Source organism: Poecilia latipinna, unplaced genomic scaffold (genome assembly GCF_001443285.1).
Source record: "Poecilia latipinna isolate Pla-1442-1.1 unplaced genomic scaffold, P_latipinna-1.0 Scaffold250, whole genome shotgun sequence".
NCBI classification, from domain to species: domain Eukaryota; kingdom Metazoa; phylum Chordata; class Actinopteri; order Cyprinodontiformes; family Poeciliidae; genus Poecilia; species Poecilia latipinna.
Window position 1 is genome coordinate 119,119 of NW_015112866.1, and position 18,869 is coordinate 137,987.

At 39.4% G+C, this 18,869-nt stretch overlaps 1 protein-coding gene across 1 annotated transcript; it reads left to right on the forward strand.

Moving 5' to 3' along the window:
* Positions 1-414: 414 nt before the first annotated feature.
* On the forward strand, positions 415-4,366 carry cbx5 (chromobox homolog 5 (HP1 alpha homolog, Drosophila)). Its single transcript, XM_015032778.1, has 5 exons — positions 415-574; positions 1,086-1,266; positions 1,434-1,659; positions 2,706-2,806; positions 3,852-4,366. Exons 2-5 carry the CDS (start codon positions 1,136-1,138, stop codon positions 3,991-3,993), a joined length of 600 nt encoding a protein of 199 aa, XP_014888264.1. The 5' UTR covers positions 415-574; positions 1,086-1,135; the 3' UTR covers positions 3,994-4,366.
* The last annotated feature ends 14,503 nt before the right edge of the window (positions 4,367-18,869 follow it).

An 18,869-nucleotide genomic window follows, 5' to 3' on the forward strand; every position in this document is an offset into this window, starting at 1 on the left:
TGAACACCACTATGGTCCATACACCACTACATTAAACGAGGGAATGCAAAATAGACCCAGCAACCATCCAGTGCTACTAAACTTGCACCATGACCACTTTCATTGTTATTTTCTTTTAAGTGAAGAAATAAAATTGCTGTCTATATATGAGTAACCAAATGAAAGAAATGACATTGGGAAATGGTCAAAGAGAGGCAAAGTTTATACTGAGATGCATTATTGACATTTAAATAAAATTAAACTCGACCATGAAACGACGAACACAACATAAACAATGTATTATAAGGGTAAAAATGTAACTGCATGGTATCTAAAAACAAAACAATTTTTATATAGAACTTTGCAAATATACGTCAAGAAGAAAAAATAAAAAGGGAACACGTTATCGAAAAGGGGGCGGGTACGTTCATTGTGCGCCTTAACGCGCGCTTTTTCTGCGCACAGCACCTTTTATGTGTGTCCAAGCTAGATGCTAAAGTAGCCTTTGCGTTTGGCCTCTTTCTGCTGCTTCACAATAGACGGTGTGCTTTGCTGCTGTTAAGGGCTCAAAAACCCTGTTTCTTCCACCCGGACGGTAAGAAACACGTTCTTTATGAGTATAACTTATGCTGTTGCAAGTATAGATTTGTATTTTGATGTCTGAAGTCAACGTGTTTGTTTAAATGCTAGCTTGTCAGGCTATATGACAAGCTAACACGGGTTGGGTTAGCTCACGACTGGATCATGCCTCGTTTCAATGTGCACTTTATGTGCTAATGTCTTGATGCTATGTGACATATTTCTCTTTTAGGAAGGTATGTTTTGGGGTAGAAAAATCACTTTTCTCGATTTCGGCTTCTTAATTTATCGAGTTTTCACCATGTTTAGCATGTTGCAGACTGAACTAACTACAATGAAACGCTCGCTTTCGTTTGTAAATCATAACAAAATGAGGGTATTGAGCGGTCGACTAAGAATGCATTCGTGCATCATGTGTTATATTTAGAGGTGTTTTTTTAAAATAACTTTACAACAATATATGTTTGTTTGTATTTTAATGCGATGCGAGTTCCATTTTGCTAATTGTTTATTTTCCTTTTGAACAGGGAAGTATCGACGACTTGAGACAGCGTGTTGCTAAGCTCCGAACAGTGCCATGGGCAAAAAGTCTCGCGACGAAGAATCCTCATCCTCTGACGAGGAAGAATATGTTGTGGAGAAAGTGCTGGACAGGAGGGTGGTGAAAGGCAGGGTGGAGTTCTACCTGAAATGGAAAGGGTACTCGGAGTAAGTAAACAAAAAACCTAACAAACAAGAAAAACGGCCAGAAACACGAAATGCAATGCACATGATGTGTAGTTTTGATTTTTGAGACAGTTTATGAAATGGTGTAAAAAAAAAAAAAAATACTATCACAGCCTTTACCAGTACTGATTTTCTGTTTTATTTTGCAGCAAGCACAACACATGGGAGCCAGAGAAAAATCTGGACTGTCCTGAGCTAATATCAGAGTTCATGAAGACCTACAAGAAAGGAAGTACTGGTAGTGCTACACCAAGCAGCGGGGCCAGCAAATCCACCACTGGCCCCTCAGGGCGCTCCAAAGAATCCGGCAGCTCCAAGAAGAGGAGCTCTGATGATGATGAGGAGGGTAGTAGCAAGCCCAAGAAAAAGAAAGAGGTATATAGTACATCTTATATACAGAAATCAATGTAACATATTGGGTCATTTAGGCTGAGCCTGATTTGATACATTAGCATATGTGGGATTGGCACCTTTGTGGTTGTCAAATGTAGCTTTTTGTTCTGAATTAATCTCTTCATTTAGAGGTTTGTGATTTATGGGTTGGCCATCTCTTAATTTAACTGACTGTAATTCTTCATGTAAATTTACAAACGGATCAGTATGGTATCATTTTTTGTGTGTCTCTCGATGTGAAATCTTGAAGTGGACCATACGGTCCAGTTATGTCACTCAAATAATTCCATTTGACATGTTAGCTGTCATACTTGTTCTGGAAAGCTTCTTAAAGGGACAGTGTTGTGTAAGATCAACTTTTTTAATGTTACAATATTGTTCCCTCATCAAAAACACACCTTGAGTGTTGCCATGTTTTTTTTGTTTTCATGCATGTTTGAGAAATACTTGAATCTCTCGTGACAACCATTTAGCTGTGAAAAATGTTTGGGGGCAGGGAATCGAGTGCCGCCTTCAAATACCAAATTTTCCACCTGACAGTGCTCCCCCTCCATCATGACTGCTCCCACTCAGCTCCTTCAAACTAGCCAGCAGCAGCCAAGTTCATTATAGCAGCTGCTTTTTCATGCAAACCTGGTAAAAACGTTGTTAAAGGGTTAACAGAGGAGTGACGTTGTGATGACTTCCTGAAGGCCAGTGTCTGTACAAGTTTCTTAAAGAGACGGAGGTCCAATTTGAAGGCATTACAGTTACAGTATTTTTTATAACAACTGATTATAGCATATTTACTTGATTGTGCTACAAAATGCCACTATGTGGCTGGAAAACGTATAACACTGCCCCTCTGAATTGCAGTTAAGCCTTACCTTGAATAGCACTACGATCTAAGTTGAACATTTATCCAAATGTCATGCAAAACAAAAAACGTCTTTGTCAGTCCATTTTGTTTTTGTTTGTTTTTTTCCCAAAAAACATAAATTCAAGTAATTCTAATATCTCTGGATTTCAACTGTATTATTTAATTTCAGGATGAAATCCTTGTTGCACGTGGCTTTGAGAGGGGGCTTGAGCCAGAGAAGATTATAGGAGCAACTGACTCATGTGGAGACTTGATGTTTCTCATGAAATGGTAAGTTTTGTTGATCATGTTATCCATGTTTTTTGGAAGCCTTTGTGTTAAGATCACTCCATTCCTTTGGGATTCATTTAAAAAAAAAAAAAAGCATTTTGCAGTTAAACAGTCTGATTAGACAGCTTGCTGTCTTGGCCATTTTGTTTCTGCTTGGTGAAGCCATTCAAGCAATCTTTGGGTGACTGGAGAATTAGCACAATATGTATGAATGAAATCCCTGATCCCAACAAAAAGGAGTGACTAGCTTAGCAATTCTTAGCAAAGGGTTTGACCTTAAGTGCATCTGCTGCAATGAAATAATAACTACTGATTCAAATTCACGGCCAAAGATTCTTTTTAATCATTCTTTCATTACTAAAAAATTTATTCTGAGAGAACTTGTGATGTGGCGTTGTGTCCTAATTATTGATAAGATCCTAAGGGTTTCCTTTTGTTTTTTTTTATTTGCAGACTTAATTCTGGTGTGCAGGCGTAAAGGCATGGGAAGCTTACTATGTCATTAGTTATTACTAGCATGAAATAGCTGTCTATCTATATAAACAGTAAACCAGTTCATATAGCTTTATGTGACTGCATATTAACTCGTTGTGTTACATGTTGTACATCTTTTCACTCATGCTTGGGTGTGTCCTGTTTCCGTGGTGATGTCTCTACTACACTATTCCATTATAAGTGATAGTTGAAGGGGGGGAAATAAAATCTTCAGAGCTTTGTAAAGAAACATACATTTTGAATGTGAACTCAAACACTCGATTCTTGTAGGGTTGACTCCAATGGCTTCATCGGAGAGTACGGTTGATACACACTTATCAGCACAGATGTTGACGCAATATCTCAGAACATGAGCCTAAGGCCTTATCTGATGGTTATGGTGTGTGTCTCTTTTTGTTGTTGTATTGAGGTTAATCGTATGTTGTAAATTCAGAGGCACTTTATGTATTGATCTGAAGTAAAACTTTCACATCTATAATTTTAAATGTACCGTTAGTGATTATAACGGTGATCTGGTACAGTGTATATAACTTACAATCATCCCTTTCAGGAAAGATTCTGATGAGGCCGATCTCGTGCTCGCCAAGGAGGCCAATCATAAGTGTCCACAGATCGTCATAGCCTTCTACGAGGAGCGTCTGACCTGGCATGAAGACAGCGATAAGAAGGAGAAGGATGCCGTCAGCGCGTGAGGGCTTCGCCTCAAGAGGAAAAGCTCCACTGCAGGGACAACCTTGAGTCAGACATTTTTTTTCCCCACACCTGAAACCTCCCCCATCTTTCACCTGTACCATGTCCAGTGATGACACAAAGACGGCAGACACGGTTGTTTCCTCCATCCATGTCCCCATCGGAGCACAATGGCCCCAGACTGCTGAGGGGGTGGGAGGGGGGCTCCACCTAAAGAGAAGCTGTAGTGGCTGTGGGTGATTTGCTACTGGGGAAAGATTCTACTGTTCTTTGTCTTGATGAACTTTTTTTATCTTAGCATATGTTTTTAGAACAAAAAGGATGGGATTATAGCAGTAAGGAATACATAACTGTAAGTTTAAAAGACTGAATCCTTCTAAAAAAAAAAAGCTGTCATCGGAGATATGGTGCAAACTGTATTACCTGTTGACTACCATTCTAAACATAAATTGTTACTGGTCAATGTTCCCCGTACTAAATCCACCTTAGCTTTTATATTTGTGACGCTGCCACTGGGGTGTTTTCTTGACTGCATAATTGCTTCCTTTTTGAGAGCTGTTTTTAATCATGTAGTTTTTGAGAGTTTTCTTTTTTGTTGTTCTTGTCATGTCTACCAAAATACAGCTTCTAAGTCTGAAGAAACTTTTTTTTTCTGCATAGTGACTTTATTTTTTCTCCTTCTTATGTTTCCAGTTATCCTCATGTGATTTTTAATTTTGTTACACTATTATCTGATAAAGTACAATAAAACATTTTACTCACTTTTGATTTATTTTACCTTTTTTTCCCCCAGCTGAAGTCTCAAGTTGAGAAAATATTTAATGGTTGGACAATCTTGACCATATCCAAGAATTGAAATGGTTCAGACATTATTGGAGTTCGCCACCTAGTGGCAGCTAAATGTAAACTACTTTGAGATCAATGTTAGGGTCCCTGAATGTTTTGTTTTTTATGGTGACTCATTACCAATTGGAGAAGACATGGAGATTGGTTGAAGTACGTCTTTAATGCTATTGGCATATATTTGGGCAAGTCGGATGCTTTCGTATTAGGCGTTAATTTTTATCTACTGGGTGCTAAAAACCAGCAGTTTGATTTTATTTTTTTTTAAATTGATTCTGTTTGGTTGCCTGTTAAAGTTTTCTTTCTTCTCCAGCATGGACATTTTGGACCAAATGTTTAGATTATTGCAACATAATTTTCCTTGTAAGGGAAAGGAGTTTGTATTCCCTTGTTTATACATGCAGTTCACTGTATTTTTCTCTTTGTTTATATTTTCCCCAAATCGCAAAAACTTCTTCATTTTTGCCGTTTTTTTAAAAGTAAACGTTTGTGTGAAATATCGGTATGTGTATAGTAGCACCCTTTAATAAACATTTTCAGTGTTGAAGTTGCTGTCGGTAAGCTTTTGTTCTGTGGGTTAAATTCAATTTGACAAAGAACTACATGGCAGCTTACAGGTGCATCTTAATAAATTAGAATAACGAACCAGTGATTTGTTTCAGTAACGGTAAAATTGAGGTGTGGATCAAAACTACTTCAAGAGCTTGTTTTTAAATGTGCTGATTTTCAGTTTAAAACTGACAAACTTTTTAAAGAATATTACATTAGCTTAAAATATGTCAATGCCTAAAATATTACAAACAATACTGATCTGACTGTAGAGATTTACACCCTACAGAGAGGATAAGCCACAAAAGGTTACTAAAGGAACTGTATCCAAGAATAAATGCAACATGGTGTTGAGGGATTTGTGAAGTAAAACTCATTAGACTCTGAGGAAGATTTACAAAAAAAAAAACTGCAGCTAAATTCAGTGTTTCAACAATTAACTCTCACCAAAGTATTCAGGATCTGGACCATAACCAGCACTTTCTTTATGTTAAGCCACACATGATGAACTAATGACATTGTTTGGAGTATAATGCCCAGACTAAGGAGAAAGACTGGGTGTTCTCAGTGCTTCAAAATCTTTTGTTTTTTTTTTTTTTTTTTTTTTTTTCCTTAAATTAAGATTCCATAGTTTTAAAGAAGAGTGGAAATGGAGAAATTTCAACCTAATTCAAATCAGTTTATTTATATAGCTTCTACTCACAACAAATGTCATTTCAAAGCACTTTACAAACAAAACAGGCAATTCAATCATATACAGTACAATTAATTGTAGTTATGAAACAGTACAGCAAGCTCAATTAATTATTCAAAGTAGTTTAAAAAGTTTCTATCTAAGGAAACCCAACAGACTTTATACAGAGATTGACTTGCAGCATTCAATCCTCCTGCATGACCATGTAGTGACAGCGGAAAATCGCTTGTCTTGTGCCGTTGACTTTACAGCAATCCGTCATACCAATGCATGTGGCGACATGCACCTATTTGGAGTCCAGCGTATTTTGACGCGCCAGAGATTGACATTCTTTCTTTATGATTTCAAGTGCACTAGCTGATCTCACTCAGCAGATGGCGCTGTCAGATGCAGCCAGTGGCGTCTCCAGAAGACATCTTATTTTCTCAGCTCGAAAACCTAAAGTAGCTCTCAAATTAGAGCTTGCTTAGACACAGCAGTGGAAGTATCTTCTCGTTTCCTTTAACCCACACAAACAAGAAACTCTTTAAGCAAAATTTTCTGCGTGGCATAAAAAACAGCAAACAGGAGCAGGCTGACTTTCAGTTTATATAAAAAAAAGATAAACTGAAAGTCAGCCTGCTCCTGTTTGCTGTTTTTTTTTCTTCTGAAATTGTCTCTAAGATTAATGTGGAGAAATGAGTGGAGAAGGAGATGGAGTGTGACTCACGGTGAAGGTCGGATGTGAACCGGCTGGTCGTTATGGTTCATGCATGGTCGGTTCCAAGGCAGTGATGGAGCATCGCAAAAATACCAGTCAGTGAGGGAAAATAACAGCCTGAATACCAAGCTGAGCACAAGGAAAACTTGGACGCCGTAACGTGTGAAGCAGCTGAATTTCCAAATCGTTTTCACAAACGCCAAACTACAAAGTGACTTCCTAACCTGAATTAACTTCCTTTTAATATAGGAGAAAAGAAAAAAATACCAATTTGTGTTGAACCTCACCAGTGTCTCCTATTAATTTTGTTTTGCAAGACTCGCCTGACCTGCAGGGTTTATTATTTTTAATCTATCTCCTTTCTTTCTTTCTTTCTTTCTTTTTTTTTTTTGCAACTGGCTTGGACTGCAGCTCTTTGTGGTATTCCGATGCACACCTACTACAAGTGCTGCTACAATACGCTGAAGCTGATAGAATTTTCTCTGCAAAAAGGCTTTTACTCTCCAAATGGAATGCAAAGGTCACTAGTAAATATCCAGCCGCTGGGACCATTAAGCTGGGCAAAGGCAGAGAGCAGCAGGCTTGTTTTATGGAGCTTGGAACTGTCTGCTGACAAACTCAAGCCAGTAGATTTTTTAAGGGAAAAGCCACTGTGGATCTCAGTCATGGTATGAGTGGCCTGGGAGTACGTAATAATAATAATAATAATAATAATAATAATAATAATAATAATAATAAAAGATGGTATTATAAATGAAAAAAAAAATCCTTCACAAATTATTGCATTTTTATGTAGAGAAAGTTGTAATGCAAACCGTCTGAAAGGTCCTGGCTATATTGGACATAAGAATGCAATCTTTTTTTGACTCTGCCACCTCCTGGTGTTTTTAATTCCTACCAGCAAACCGAAAACATTTTCCCCCTTTTTTGGCCCATGCGTGTCCTGGAGAAAACCCTCTTTATTACAGTGGCGATTATGCCTTGCTGTAAATTTTTTTATTTATTCGCAACAGGCTCTTTGCACTTCAAACGTACTCCCCCGACCAGTAACTTCTAGGTGCAAATGAGTTCCACGGGGCATTGCCCACAGCAGAGGTGGGGTCGTCTTGCACAGCACATTACAATAAACGAGTGCTGGGGGAGCTACTGTGCAGCTGTGGTGAGAGGCAACGGATTGACGCAGTGGGTCCAATCAGAGTCAAAGTTTGCTCAAGGATACGACTAAAACAACAAACAGATAAATGTGGACTCACGCCAATAATGCAAACTCATATCAGGGTGCAGAAAAGGGCATAAAGCAAGATTCATGACATCCAGCTGGTTGCAGGAGGGAAAAAAAAGCAAGGAATTGAGAAAATGTGTACAAAGTAGTGTGAAATTTGATTTTGCTGTGATCGGGTGAGCACAGCTGCAAACCAGCTGGGTCTCCTCTCCCTTGTTACATGCAGATAAAAATGTCTGCAGTGACAATCGGCTCATCACCCCTCAGCGCCGAGCACTGATCTGTGTGAAGGTGATTGCAAAGTGATGCTCTAATTTGTGTGGCGATCACACTTAATGTGCAGTAAAGCACCACAGACAAAGCCTCGAGTTTCGAAATGTCCCCCTCTTGTGCGCCACACAGCCCTCAACACCCACCTTCTACTGGCTGTGCTTCCACCTCCACCTCCCAACCTCTCCTCTCCTCCTCCACACTCCTCCCTTCATCTCCTCTCCCCACCAGGGGGTAAGAGTTATAGCCACCATAAAAGGCAGGTAATGCATTGTTAACTAATTCTGTCTGCTCAGAGCTGATATATCCTCCGCTCTAAATCTCTGTGCTTCCAATAAAATGCAAATGCTAATGCTTGCCCTCCATGCGCTGATATCATTTTTAACAGGCCAGAGGTAAATGCTAGAGAGGGGTTGGGTGGGCAGAGATAGTCTGTGACACCACGAGGCTTCATGGCACATTGTGTCATAAAGGAGACTCTGAGACCTGCGCCACGTTGCAACTGTCCGAGCAGTGTTATGCGGGAGCGTCAACATGGCTGCACGCATGTGTTTGAAGCTACGTCGGTGGAGACGTACCTGCTTAGAACTGTGGCCACTGGGGAACCAGCACAAACAGATTCCCAGAAAGAACGCATTCAGCATCAAATAACTGAAGCCAATTTGCCTGCGGATGTAATGCATCATATTTCCATGTTAATAGTAGTGTCACACTCTGTGTAACCTTGGGCTTCTAAATATTGATCCACTTCGAGGTTTTCAATTATCCTGTGCCGTTTTTCTGCCATCTGGTAAGGACCAGTGATTTGTGTTCCTTCATATCTGGGGGCTTGTCTTGTAATTAGACCATAAATTAATTTGCACAGAACAGAGAGCAAAAAAAAAAAAAAAAAGATTGAAGGCATTAAGTAAGTCAGTGGATGCTGGAGACAGAAAATCATAGAAAACTACAGTGCTTTATTTACTAGAATAAGATAATTGGATTACAAATTCCAACACCATAAGTTTTTTTTCCCCTAGGCATGTCACTTGTTTTTCTTTCCGCAATTTAAAACCATGCAGCTAATGATTTTTTCTTAGCTTCACTTTATCAATACAGGACCAGAAATCATCCATTGACATTGTTATACCCAATTGCTTGCGGTGCAGCAGCAAAATGATTAGGAAAAATAGGGTACATTACTGTCAAAATGTGTGTGAAACTTTGCAGTTAAATCAGTCAGTGGATTTAAATGCCACAACCCCCTCTACCTCCACAGAGGGCAGACAACTTCCAAACCAAGCTCTTATTTACAGCACAGCTCAAGTGGAGGTCTTTAAAAAAAAACCAATGCATCTTTATTGATTTTAAATTGGTAGTATAAGCTCTTCTGCAAGATTAGCTCATTGTCCCCTGCTGCTAAATTACACATAGCAATTGACGCTGTCGCAGCACAGTGTCTTGACAGCTCTCTTTGCCATGTGGGAATTCACATTAGACAAGCATAAGTTGCTTGCTTACAACAGTTAAGAGAAAAGTCTGTCAAATAATGGCCTTGTGTTGCACTATAAAATGCTAAAACCGTAGGCTTTAAACACTGCGTGCGAGCAGGGCAGGATTCAGGAAGATGTGGACCTCTGGGCAAGAGTCAGTTTTGGTCCCCTGTTCAAAAAAGTTTCTTTTTCGTGTTAGATTCTAGTAGTTTGATAAGTAGATATTGACTTTAAAGTTGTTAGACCTTGCACACATGAGAGCAGATTTTCCTAATGTTTGCATTTGTCCAAACATTCATCCATTTTCTTGTTCTTTACAGTGTTTCTGGGTGTTTGGTGTTTTTAAAGGGATCCACAATTACTTTTAAATATATTTATTTTAGATGTAAAAAAAACAAACAATACAGTAAAAAAACTGTAGGCTGTTTGGTTTATCTAAATTTAAATAAAATATTGTCAGATGGACATTACCATGTTGCTTATGTAGTAGTGCATTCTGGGTAAATGACGCATGCTAGGTCTGATTACTCTTTCGTTGAGCCAAAACAGCAATAAGTAATGCCGTTAAGCCTTTTCAATTTGAACCAGAGTATGTTGAAATTTATGGGAATGTAGAAATCACAAGAGGTACTGAAGATGAAGAAGATCAAACAGAGAAAGAGAAAAGACTTGGCTGAGGAAGCTGATGTTTGTGCTGCTGCTGCCAACTTCATCTTTGTGAAGGAAATGATGAATGACTTGTACCTCTGATTGGACTGTGTGATCCAATAAGTGGCTGACATGCTCTGTGTCGGGTCTGGTCCTCAGTCCGTTAGCACCTGTTTATGGCCTGGTCTTTGGTCTGGTGTTGGGTCCATGGTTTTACATTCAGTGGACTAGCAATAGCTTCTTTAATATTTAAAAGAGCTTCAATTATTGCCTGTCTCTGATGTTTCTCCAGCCAGTGGGGGTAACGGGGGTGGGTTTCGGAGCTTATGGATAAAAACTGTCGGCATGGCATTTAGTTTTAGCTTGCGAGGGTAACAACCATCTGTTAGATCCTTCATCAATTTTGCTCGTACAAATGACTCAAAGTGTTCTGGAGAGAAATGTTGCGAGCACAAATGTGAGTTCTTCGAAAGTTGTATTCGGCTCTTTCCCACCGTGTTCTTTTTTTTTAAATGTGGGAAAAAATGCAGACTCTTCTCACAATTCTTTTTTTTTAATTACAGCCAAAAGCGATGCAGTGTGGCATTGTCTAAATTTACACCAGTTAAACGCAATATAATAAAAATCAGCTTAGGAAAAGTTAGCCTTCCTGAGTTAATCTGTAGATTCCATTACAGAATGGACATCAGTGCGTTATCGACCTCCATAGGTGTAAAATATAACAAAATATATTCAGTTTTTGAAGTTATTATGGGTTTTTACGGAGCACACATTTTTTAGTTTATAGGAAAATTACACCATATTTAGGTCAACATGTTCATCTAATAGTGGATCCCTTTAACACACAATTGGCAAGAGATGGGGGATTACCCTTAACTGTTTGCTAGTCCATCTCAAAGACTCACAACAAACACACATATTCATAGTTAAAGACAATCTGGAGTGGGTAGTTTATCTGACATGCATGCTTTCTGGACTACGGAAGGAAATTGGAGGTCTCAAAAAGAATGTGAAAACTCCATGCACAAAGATCCTGGCCAACGAGGGAACAGTACTAACAGCTGCTCCACAGTGCAGCACTATGTATTTAAGCATTTCATTTTCTTCTCCAAAAGAACAGCATAACTTCTGAAATCCATCCAAAAATTACCCAAAATGTTACAGTAACTATGTCAGACTTGTATCTGACAATGTAAAAGTCTGTAAAAAACCATCCACAACAAACTAGGAGACCCAGGGTACGCCCTTAACTCCTCATAAATTACTGAATAATTCTGTATATATAAAACACAAACTGATGATAGTATTAGAAGCACTTTGTTGTTACTAGGGTGGGAGTCGTGCTAAGTTTCGTATGTTCCATGTATTGTAGTCAAATGAGCATTCATCTAAGTGGCAGTAAAAACACAAAGACCTGCATGTTTATTTTGTACGTAAATTCACTTAGCATGGGCTTGCTGTTGGTACATCTGAGGAGCTGATGTCAAGGTTTAGGTTTGTGGTTCCTTGCTAAACTCAGTCCCTTGGGACAATCATTCAACCCAATGTCTATGTTTCAGGTGGGGTACATTAGACTACACACTCTAAGAGCCACTGCTGCCAGCACACTGATCATATCTACTTGAGACTTGGAGGTAAGGTCAGCCAACACAGAGCCCACCTGCTCCCCCATCACACAACTCCTGCCCCGTGGAAGGAAAAACCCTCCTGACTGGACAAGCCTGTACAGACAGCATGTGTCACTGAATTTACAATGGCGTCTTACGGGCGGCCTTTCACGTTAAAAGTCATCTTGAGTTTCCCTGGCCTGGCTGGATGTGTGGTAAGCGTTAATCCATTAACATTCGAAGCAGACACGTATCAGAGGCTGGCTTCCCGCCAACCCTAAGCTGACAGTGTTTTTGACCCGATGCTGACCATAACATTCCCCTTCATCCGTGTTCCCAGCCACGGCCAGCCTTGACATAATGTAGAGCTGTAAACTATCTAATGTTACACTGTATATTAATGCGAAGTATAATATGCTTGAGGTACAGTGAGAAAGGCTTACCACCAAGTAAGAAAACTCCAGCTCATATTTTTAAGTAGGAAAGAGTCACATCTGTCTGCTGCAGAACTCTATAGTTCTTACACTTTAATCATAGGATGCCGAATAAACATTAAGTCCCAATGCCTTCGATTTCTATCGAGAACTGGAGTTCTGAGAAGCCATGAAATCCCTTTGATTTTTAGCAGTGGCATTGATTTCAAAAGGAGATATGGAGTCTCATATTAACTGATCCATAAGGAATAGTTCTGGCAGAACTCAGATTGCTGCAAGGCTCACCCAGGCCTCAGAACAGAGAGCTTTCGACAACATGCTGCTGGAGGTGGCTCCAGAACTGATTAGAATTTTAGTGTCTTATAAAGCCTTGATAAATACTTTATAAAGCCATGCTGCATAACAAATCTAACGCATAAAAGAAGGCATAGATGTTACTCCTCGTAAGATAAGGTTGGCTCCTGTCAGGATGTTGAATAGGTTTTATAATTCAATGTTACAACCACCGTCCCTATGAGAGCCCTGTCATCTCTCAAGGCCCACAGAATATATAAGTTAAACACACATTCAAGTGCTATTAGTTGAGTCCATTACACTGATTAGCAGTAAACACATTCGTAATAAAACTTAGTGAAATAGATTAGGACGCTCCGTGAGCTGATTCATGAGCGGGTCCCAGTGAAATATAACGTGTCCAGGACATCGCACTTCTGAGGGCGCAGCAGGACAAGCTTTTACTTGCAGGATCTGTGACACACGTGGCCCAATTTATCCAAACAGCTCATGTCTAAACACTGAGTCACTCATTTCCACCGCCAGCCAGAAATAAACCCCAGACACAGAAGTGTGACGGAGGGCTCCAGGAGATGTGAAGGAATCTGGGAAACAGAGCAGACCAAACGCATGTGTTTTCCACAGCACTGACACCTCTTACTTTACCTTCGAGCTCTCCACAGTTACTCCCAGTGGTCCTAAGACTTTTATAAACAAGAACCTCTATAGTGAATTGTTTTCCAAATAATACAACAGAACCAAGACCTTCAAAATAGTACAGCAGCAGAGAGAAATTTAGTGTTACTTAGAAAAAAAACGAGAAAAGACAAAATTTCTATCCATTTGTGATGCATGTTCAAAGTAAAGATTACCAAACCCCTACTAGGAAAAAATCTACAACAAGATCCCCTAAATTCATAATTAATTTTTACAAGGAAAAGGGTTCCTCACAACACTGACCTCAAAATTCAACATATATTAAAACAATTAAAACAAAGAGGTAGGTGCAGTAATAAACATTTTATTTGTTTCTGGCAATTTGCATTTCATTGCATTTTTCCTGGGTACATCACATAAATATGTTTTTAACTATTCAGTTAGTGTTTGAATATAATGCAATGTCATCTGTAGCTCATATTGCTACCAATGCTTTTCCTGCTTGTGGACAACTAGAAATTCCAACTTTAACTCACTAATTACTTTGTTTTTCCAATTACCGCCACACAGTCAATACATTTTAAAACAGTACAAAATGGGTTAGAGGTTTTTAATTGCGTTTTGTCACAACAAAGAATCACAAAACATCCTCCTATAAATTCATATTACATTTTCAAAAATAAAAAACAGTCTCTGTTTAAAATTGTAAAAGTAAACAGGGAGATCCCCTTAGGACAGAATCTTATAAAGCAATGATAGATGTTTCTCAAACACTAAACCAACATATGTATTTCAAACATATTACAGTGGTAATGAGCTATTCATTTACGTTTCTGACAGGTTGTATCTCATTAAATAGACCTCCTTCTTCAATGTTTGAAAGCCTTAACTGTAGACATATAAACTGCTATTAGCTTGTTTCGCCAACAGTAATTACCCTGGTCATTGAGTACAACTGGCAAAGCTGACTGATTTTCCCACTAGGGGTTGTGTTTACTTTTTAAGGAGTCTTTAACACAACGCCCGTTGTACTTAAGCTACTCATCTTTTTGACTGTTTAAGCCTATTAGTTCTGCGTCATAATAGCTAATTTGCTTCACATTTACCTTGCAAATAGTTGGAACAAGGAACGTCCTAATCCAATCCTAGGTATCTGTGTGTGGGCTCAGACAGGCCAAGGTATCAGTGAATGAAGTTGCTGCGTTTATGAGGGGCCTTTCATAAGTGCTTGAATTTTAACTCTAACCATGAATCAAACATTTATTTATTCAGAATGAGAATAATATTAAATTTGTTCTGGAGCTTTTGGTATAGGCTGCAACATTTTTTATTGGCTAAGATGTAAAGGCAAGTTTACAATGTAAAAGTGCAAGAATGAATCTTCACTGTATGATTGTTGTGTTAACATAGTTACAATATGCTGCTCTACGTTTAAACTTTTCTTTTTGTGTAAGCTCGATACAATACACCAAGGAAATGTTAAGGTATGGAGACAAACTTTCAATGTTCAAAGCATGCCAACAAAACTGGGAGCCAGGCTTCGGTCATTTTCTGAAACATTATGCAGAGCCAAAACATGTGAAATATTTTCTTTGTCATGACAACGGGCCAGATATTCTCTCATGCTAATTGCATTTGGCTCTGTTTGCATTTTCTCACCACGTTATCTTTTCTTCTTTCTTTCTTTCTGTTACAGCATCTTGCTCTCAGACCACTGCAATTTAGTGATGGCACAGGTACCTTTCAATATAACAGAATCCACTGCAGCGTGAAGTACCTGCAGGCATCCTATTGTTTGCGATTAACTCGGGCACAGCTATGAGATGTGCATCCACTATCAGCTAGACAACGGAACAAATATATATAATTGTGCTTTCATGTGCATAGCATTGCAAATAATTTTCACCCCATACAGTGACTTCAGCAGTGAAACAGACAGTATATCGATGCGTGCGGCTTCATTTCTCTTTGTGTCACGTGATCTACTCTGTAGCATTCAGACTTTCCTTTCGAAGAAAGGAACTAATGGCAAATTTTGCAAGATGTTGTGATATAGTATAAGACTTATGGAGAGCCATTTTATCTAGCACTGGGTTCTGATGAGGGTCCTTCTCCATCCACACAAGGCCCAGCCCTCAAACAAGTTTCAGGCATATCAGGAGAGCTTCAACACCCACACATCAAAGCTGTAACTTAATCAAATTCTACCTGAGGTGACTCAAAAGCTTAAAAACCATACAAAACCTCTGAAAACTGAAGTAACACCCTAAAAATAAAAGCTTTAAAAAAAAAAAAAACATAACGTGTCAGAGTTTTTTTTTTTTTTTGGAACGTTTTTGACAATCTCAACACCAGATAAAGAACAGAGAGATGTGACACTAAAACACCAGTCATCTGAAAGTTTGCTTGGAATTCTTAGCATGCTTAGAGCTTTTACCAAGTTTGTGTCTCTATAATTGTACTAGTCCTCTCTCCCACATCATCCATTACATTTACATGGCCAAGTACGGAAATTAAGCAATGATGTCATTTATTAACAACCTTTAGCAACATTCAGGACATCCAATTGCTACTGCTCCTGTGGAGAAGATAGTGTGTGTTTCCCAGACAGATAGCTGAGAGCTGGAACTCAATGTACTTTACGATGTTAAATGCACAGTGCCAAATTTATGAAGCTGGAGAACAAGAAGTTTTTCTTGCAGTTTTATCTGCACAGGATAAACTGGGGATTGCACAAAATGTGTTACACGGCAAATACTCCAAGATTTCTATCAAAATATATCAATATAGAAATATAGTTTCCTCCCAAATTAAATAGATATGTGACTGTTGAGTAAGTTCAGTTGGACACGACAGCAGTACGGACATCGACCATATATTTTTTAAATATCTACAAAGCATGAGTTTAATGAAGCATCAATTTGGGGCTCGGTTCCAGAAGATGCAGATTTTTAAATGACTTGGCACAGGATGAAATGAAACTACGAGTCATACCAAAATTTCCTCTTGGTACCACTAATAGGCCTCCCAAGCAGCAACATCCATACGTGTACCACCATGGTTCTCACCACCATTTTGTCAAACATTTCTATTTTCTTCGTTGCTACCCAATTTGTCCCGCAGCACCCCTCCTTTCTTTTTCATTTCGCCAAATATGTGTTGCCTGGCTTAAAAATCTGTTGACCAGGCACCAAACGTCTCATTACATAAGTGGTGTTGGAATGTTTATTGGTCCCTTTTAGAAGAAAGTTGTTATTCATTTAACCAGGTAGAGGCTATTAGTGGAAGAAGAGCAGGGAACAAGAAGAAAGCGGGAATCATGTGTTTTTACTTTTGACCTTTTCGCTCTGGCATGTACACACCTGGCTCAGTTTAGAGCTGTTTTGTTTTCTGGTGAAATAGCTACCAGCTTTGGGTTTGAGAGGGTCTCTGAAACGTTTACATCACAGACTGAAAAGCTGCTGTTTTCAGAAACTGGTCATCATGTCACTGGTGAGATGCATCTTCATTATTGCTGGTGCAAAATCAAAGCTACGCATTCAGTATTAAGCCAGTTGGTAGTGTTTACTCTCAAAATGACAGTTTTAGAAAAAAAAAAAAAGAAACAAAAAAAAGCTTTGCAGATTTTAACAGGCCAAGAAAATATTCCTTTGAAATGTTTGTTAGCATGACTGCATCACTTCAAAATGATATGTTTAAAGGGATATTTTAGCTCTAACTAAGTGAAAATCTATGTCAGATGTGTTGCCTTGACTATGGGAAGGGCAAATCCCGGCCACTTCAGACTCTGAGCTGCTCATCTGTTTCCTATTGGAGGAAGTAATGCTGGCAGGAAAGCAACGGCAGTAGATTAAGGCAGGCTGGAATAGAAAGATGGTAAAAAAGAGAACTAAGAGGCAAGGAAACAGGAAATGACTGTGTGACCCACAGGGTCCACTTACAACCTTGCCAGAACCCCCTGGCCATGGCCAACCTACTGCGCCAGCAGTTTCCATCACTTGCTGCTTCTGGTTCCTCCACATAAATCCAGGTGCTCCTAAATAAAGCTCCTCTTTCTCCAGGAGCCACAGGGAGCCGGAGAGGAGGTGAAATACCAGAGGGGCTGAAACTTAGCACAGAATCTCTGCTTATGAGTGAGAGAATGCATGAAAGATGCTGTTGCAAGTAGACTGATGAAGAAGGAGCTGGGACCATCTCTTAGTTCGACGAGACTGTTGTTACATTATTTCATTCTTCTAATAAACACAAACTAGGACATTCAATAACAAAACGGAAGCGTTATTTTATTGCTGTTATCTTACATTTGTTGCATTTTATTTTTTATTTTTTGCTTGCTCTACCGTGAGTGAGAGTCCGTGGCCTTTTCTTGCTCCTTACTGCCCCCTGACAAACTGTTTGGGTGCTGCATCCCTCAGCTGATAAACCTAGAAATCATTCCCGACTCCAGCCAGAGGTCTTTACAGTACCTTCAGCGCTCCCTGCTGATGGATTAATGCACTGTTGTGTCATTTTATTGCCATTTTATTGCCCTGGTGCAATTTACCAGGCTTTATGTGCCTTCTCTGTCCAGCAAAGGCCCGCGCAGGCGCACGAAAGTGACATTCCCAAACAAAGGCCGCCTCTCTCTAACTCTCTCCAGTTCCACTGGACTGCGCATGAGCACCACGCCGACTCAAGGAATGCGCCACACAAATACACAGTCACACTATCTAAATCATAGCAACGCGACTCGTTCAGGGCACAAATAGGGTGCTAAACATGCAGCTGATGGAAGCCGGCGCTGTGAATCTTTGAGCCATCTGATGGACTTCACATTCAGTGCTGCTGTGCTGCACTCTCGCCACCCGAGGGCAACATCATTCAGGCATATGCAGCTCTGTGATATATTTGAACATGCGATTGTTTGGGTGGTGTAGAGTTGATCTGTGCTTCACTCCAAGTTAACTTTATTGCCACAAAATAGATTCTTACTTTTCTTCAGGTCTGCTTTGTTTCATGACAGAATACTGCAATTTAAATGATGGATGAAGAGGTATATAAAAAAATCCTGCAGTGATATATCGGGTATTTAATCTTTTTAACAGCTCCCACTTTAATGCATGGCCCAGAAACATAGGAAAGCACTTTTTTTTTCTGTTATTGCTACCAAGTTTTAAAGTAAACAGACTCACCCACAGACACGCCACATCTGCTGAGTGAAGTTGCCGTTCTAACAGGTGGAGGAGCCGTGTAATGTTGTTTGTCAAACTATTATCTTCCTCATGCTTCAGGGGCAAACAGAAATCCGCAACCAACTCCTTTTGGCAGGAAAAGCTTTCTGGTTTATGTGTTTGTAGTTCTCTGTGTTGGTGTAATTAATCCAGGATCTAACTTTGATTTTATTTTCGGGAAATTGTTGCATAACGTTACATTAATTGTCGACTTGATATTGTAGATGTTCAATGAACGTGCTTAGCTAACCACATAAAGATATAAGGTCGTAGATCGTCTGGATGTGTGAACACATCCA

Excerpts from the sequence above, each read along its gene's own strand:
- cbx5 (XM_015032778.1), top strand. The coding sequence starts at position 1,136 with ATGGGCAAAAAGTCTCGCGACGAAGAATCCTCATCCTCTGACGAGGAA. Across the intron at positions 1,660-2,705 it reads AGCCCAAGAAAAAGAAAGAG|GATGAAATCCTTGTTGCACG; the intron begins GTATATAGTACA and ends ATTTAATTTCAG. Across the intron at positions 2,807-3,851 it reads TTGATGTTTCTCATGAAATG|GAAAGATTCTGATGAGGCCG; the intron begins GTAAGTTTTGTT and ends CATCCCTTTCAG.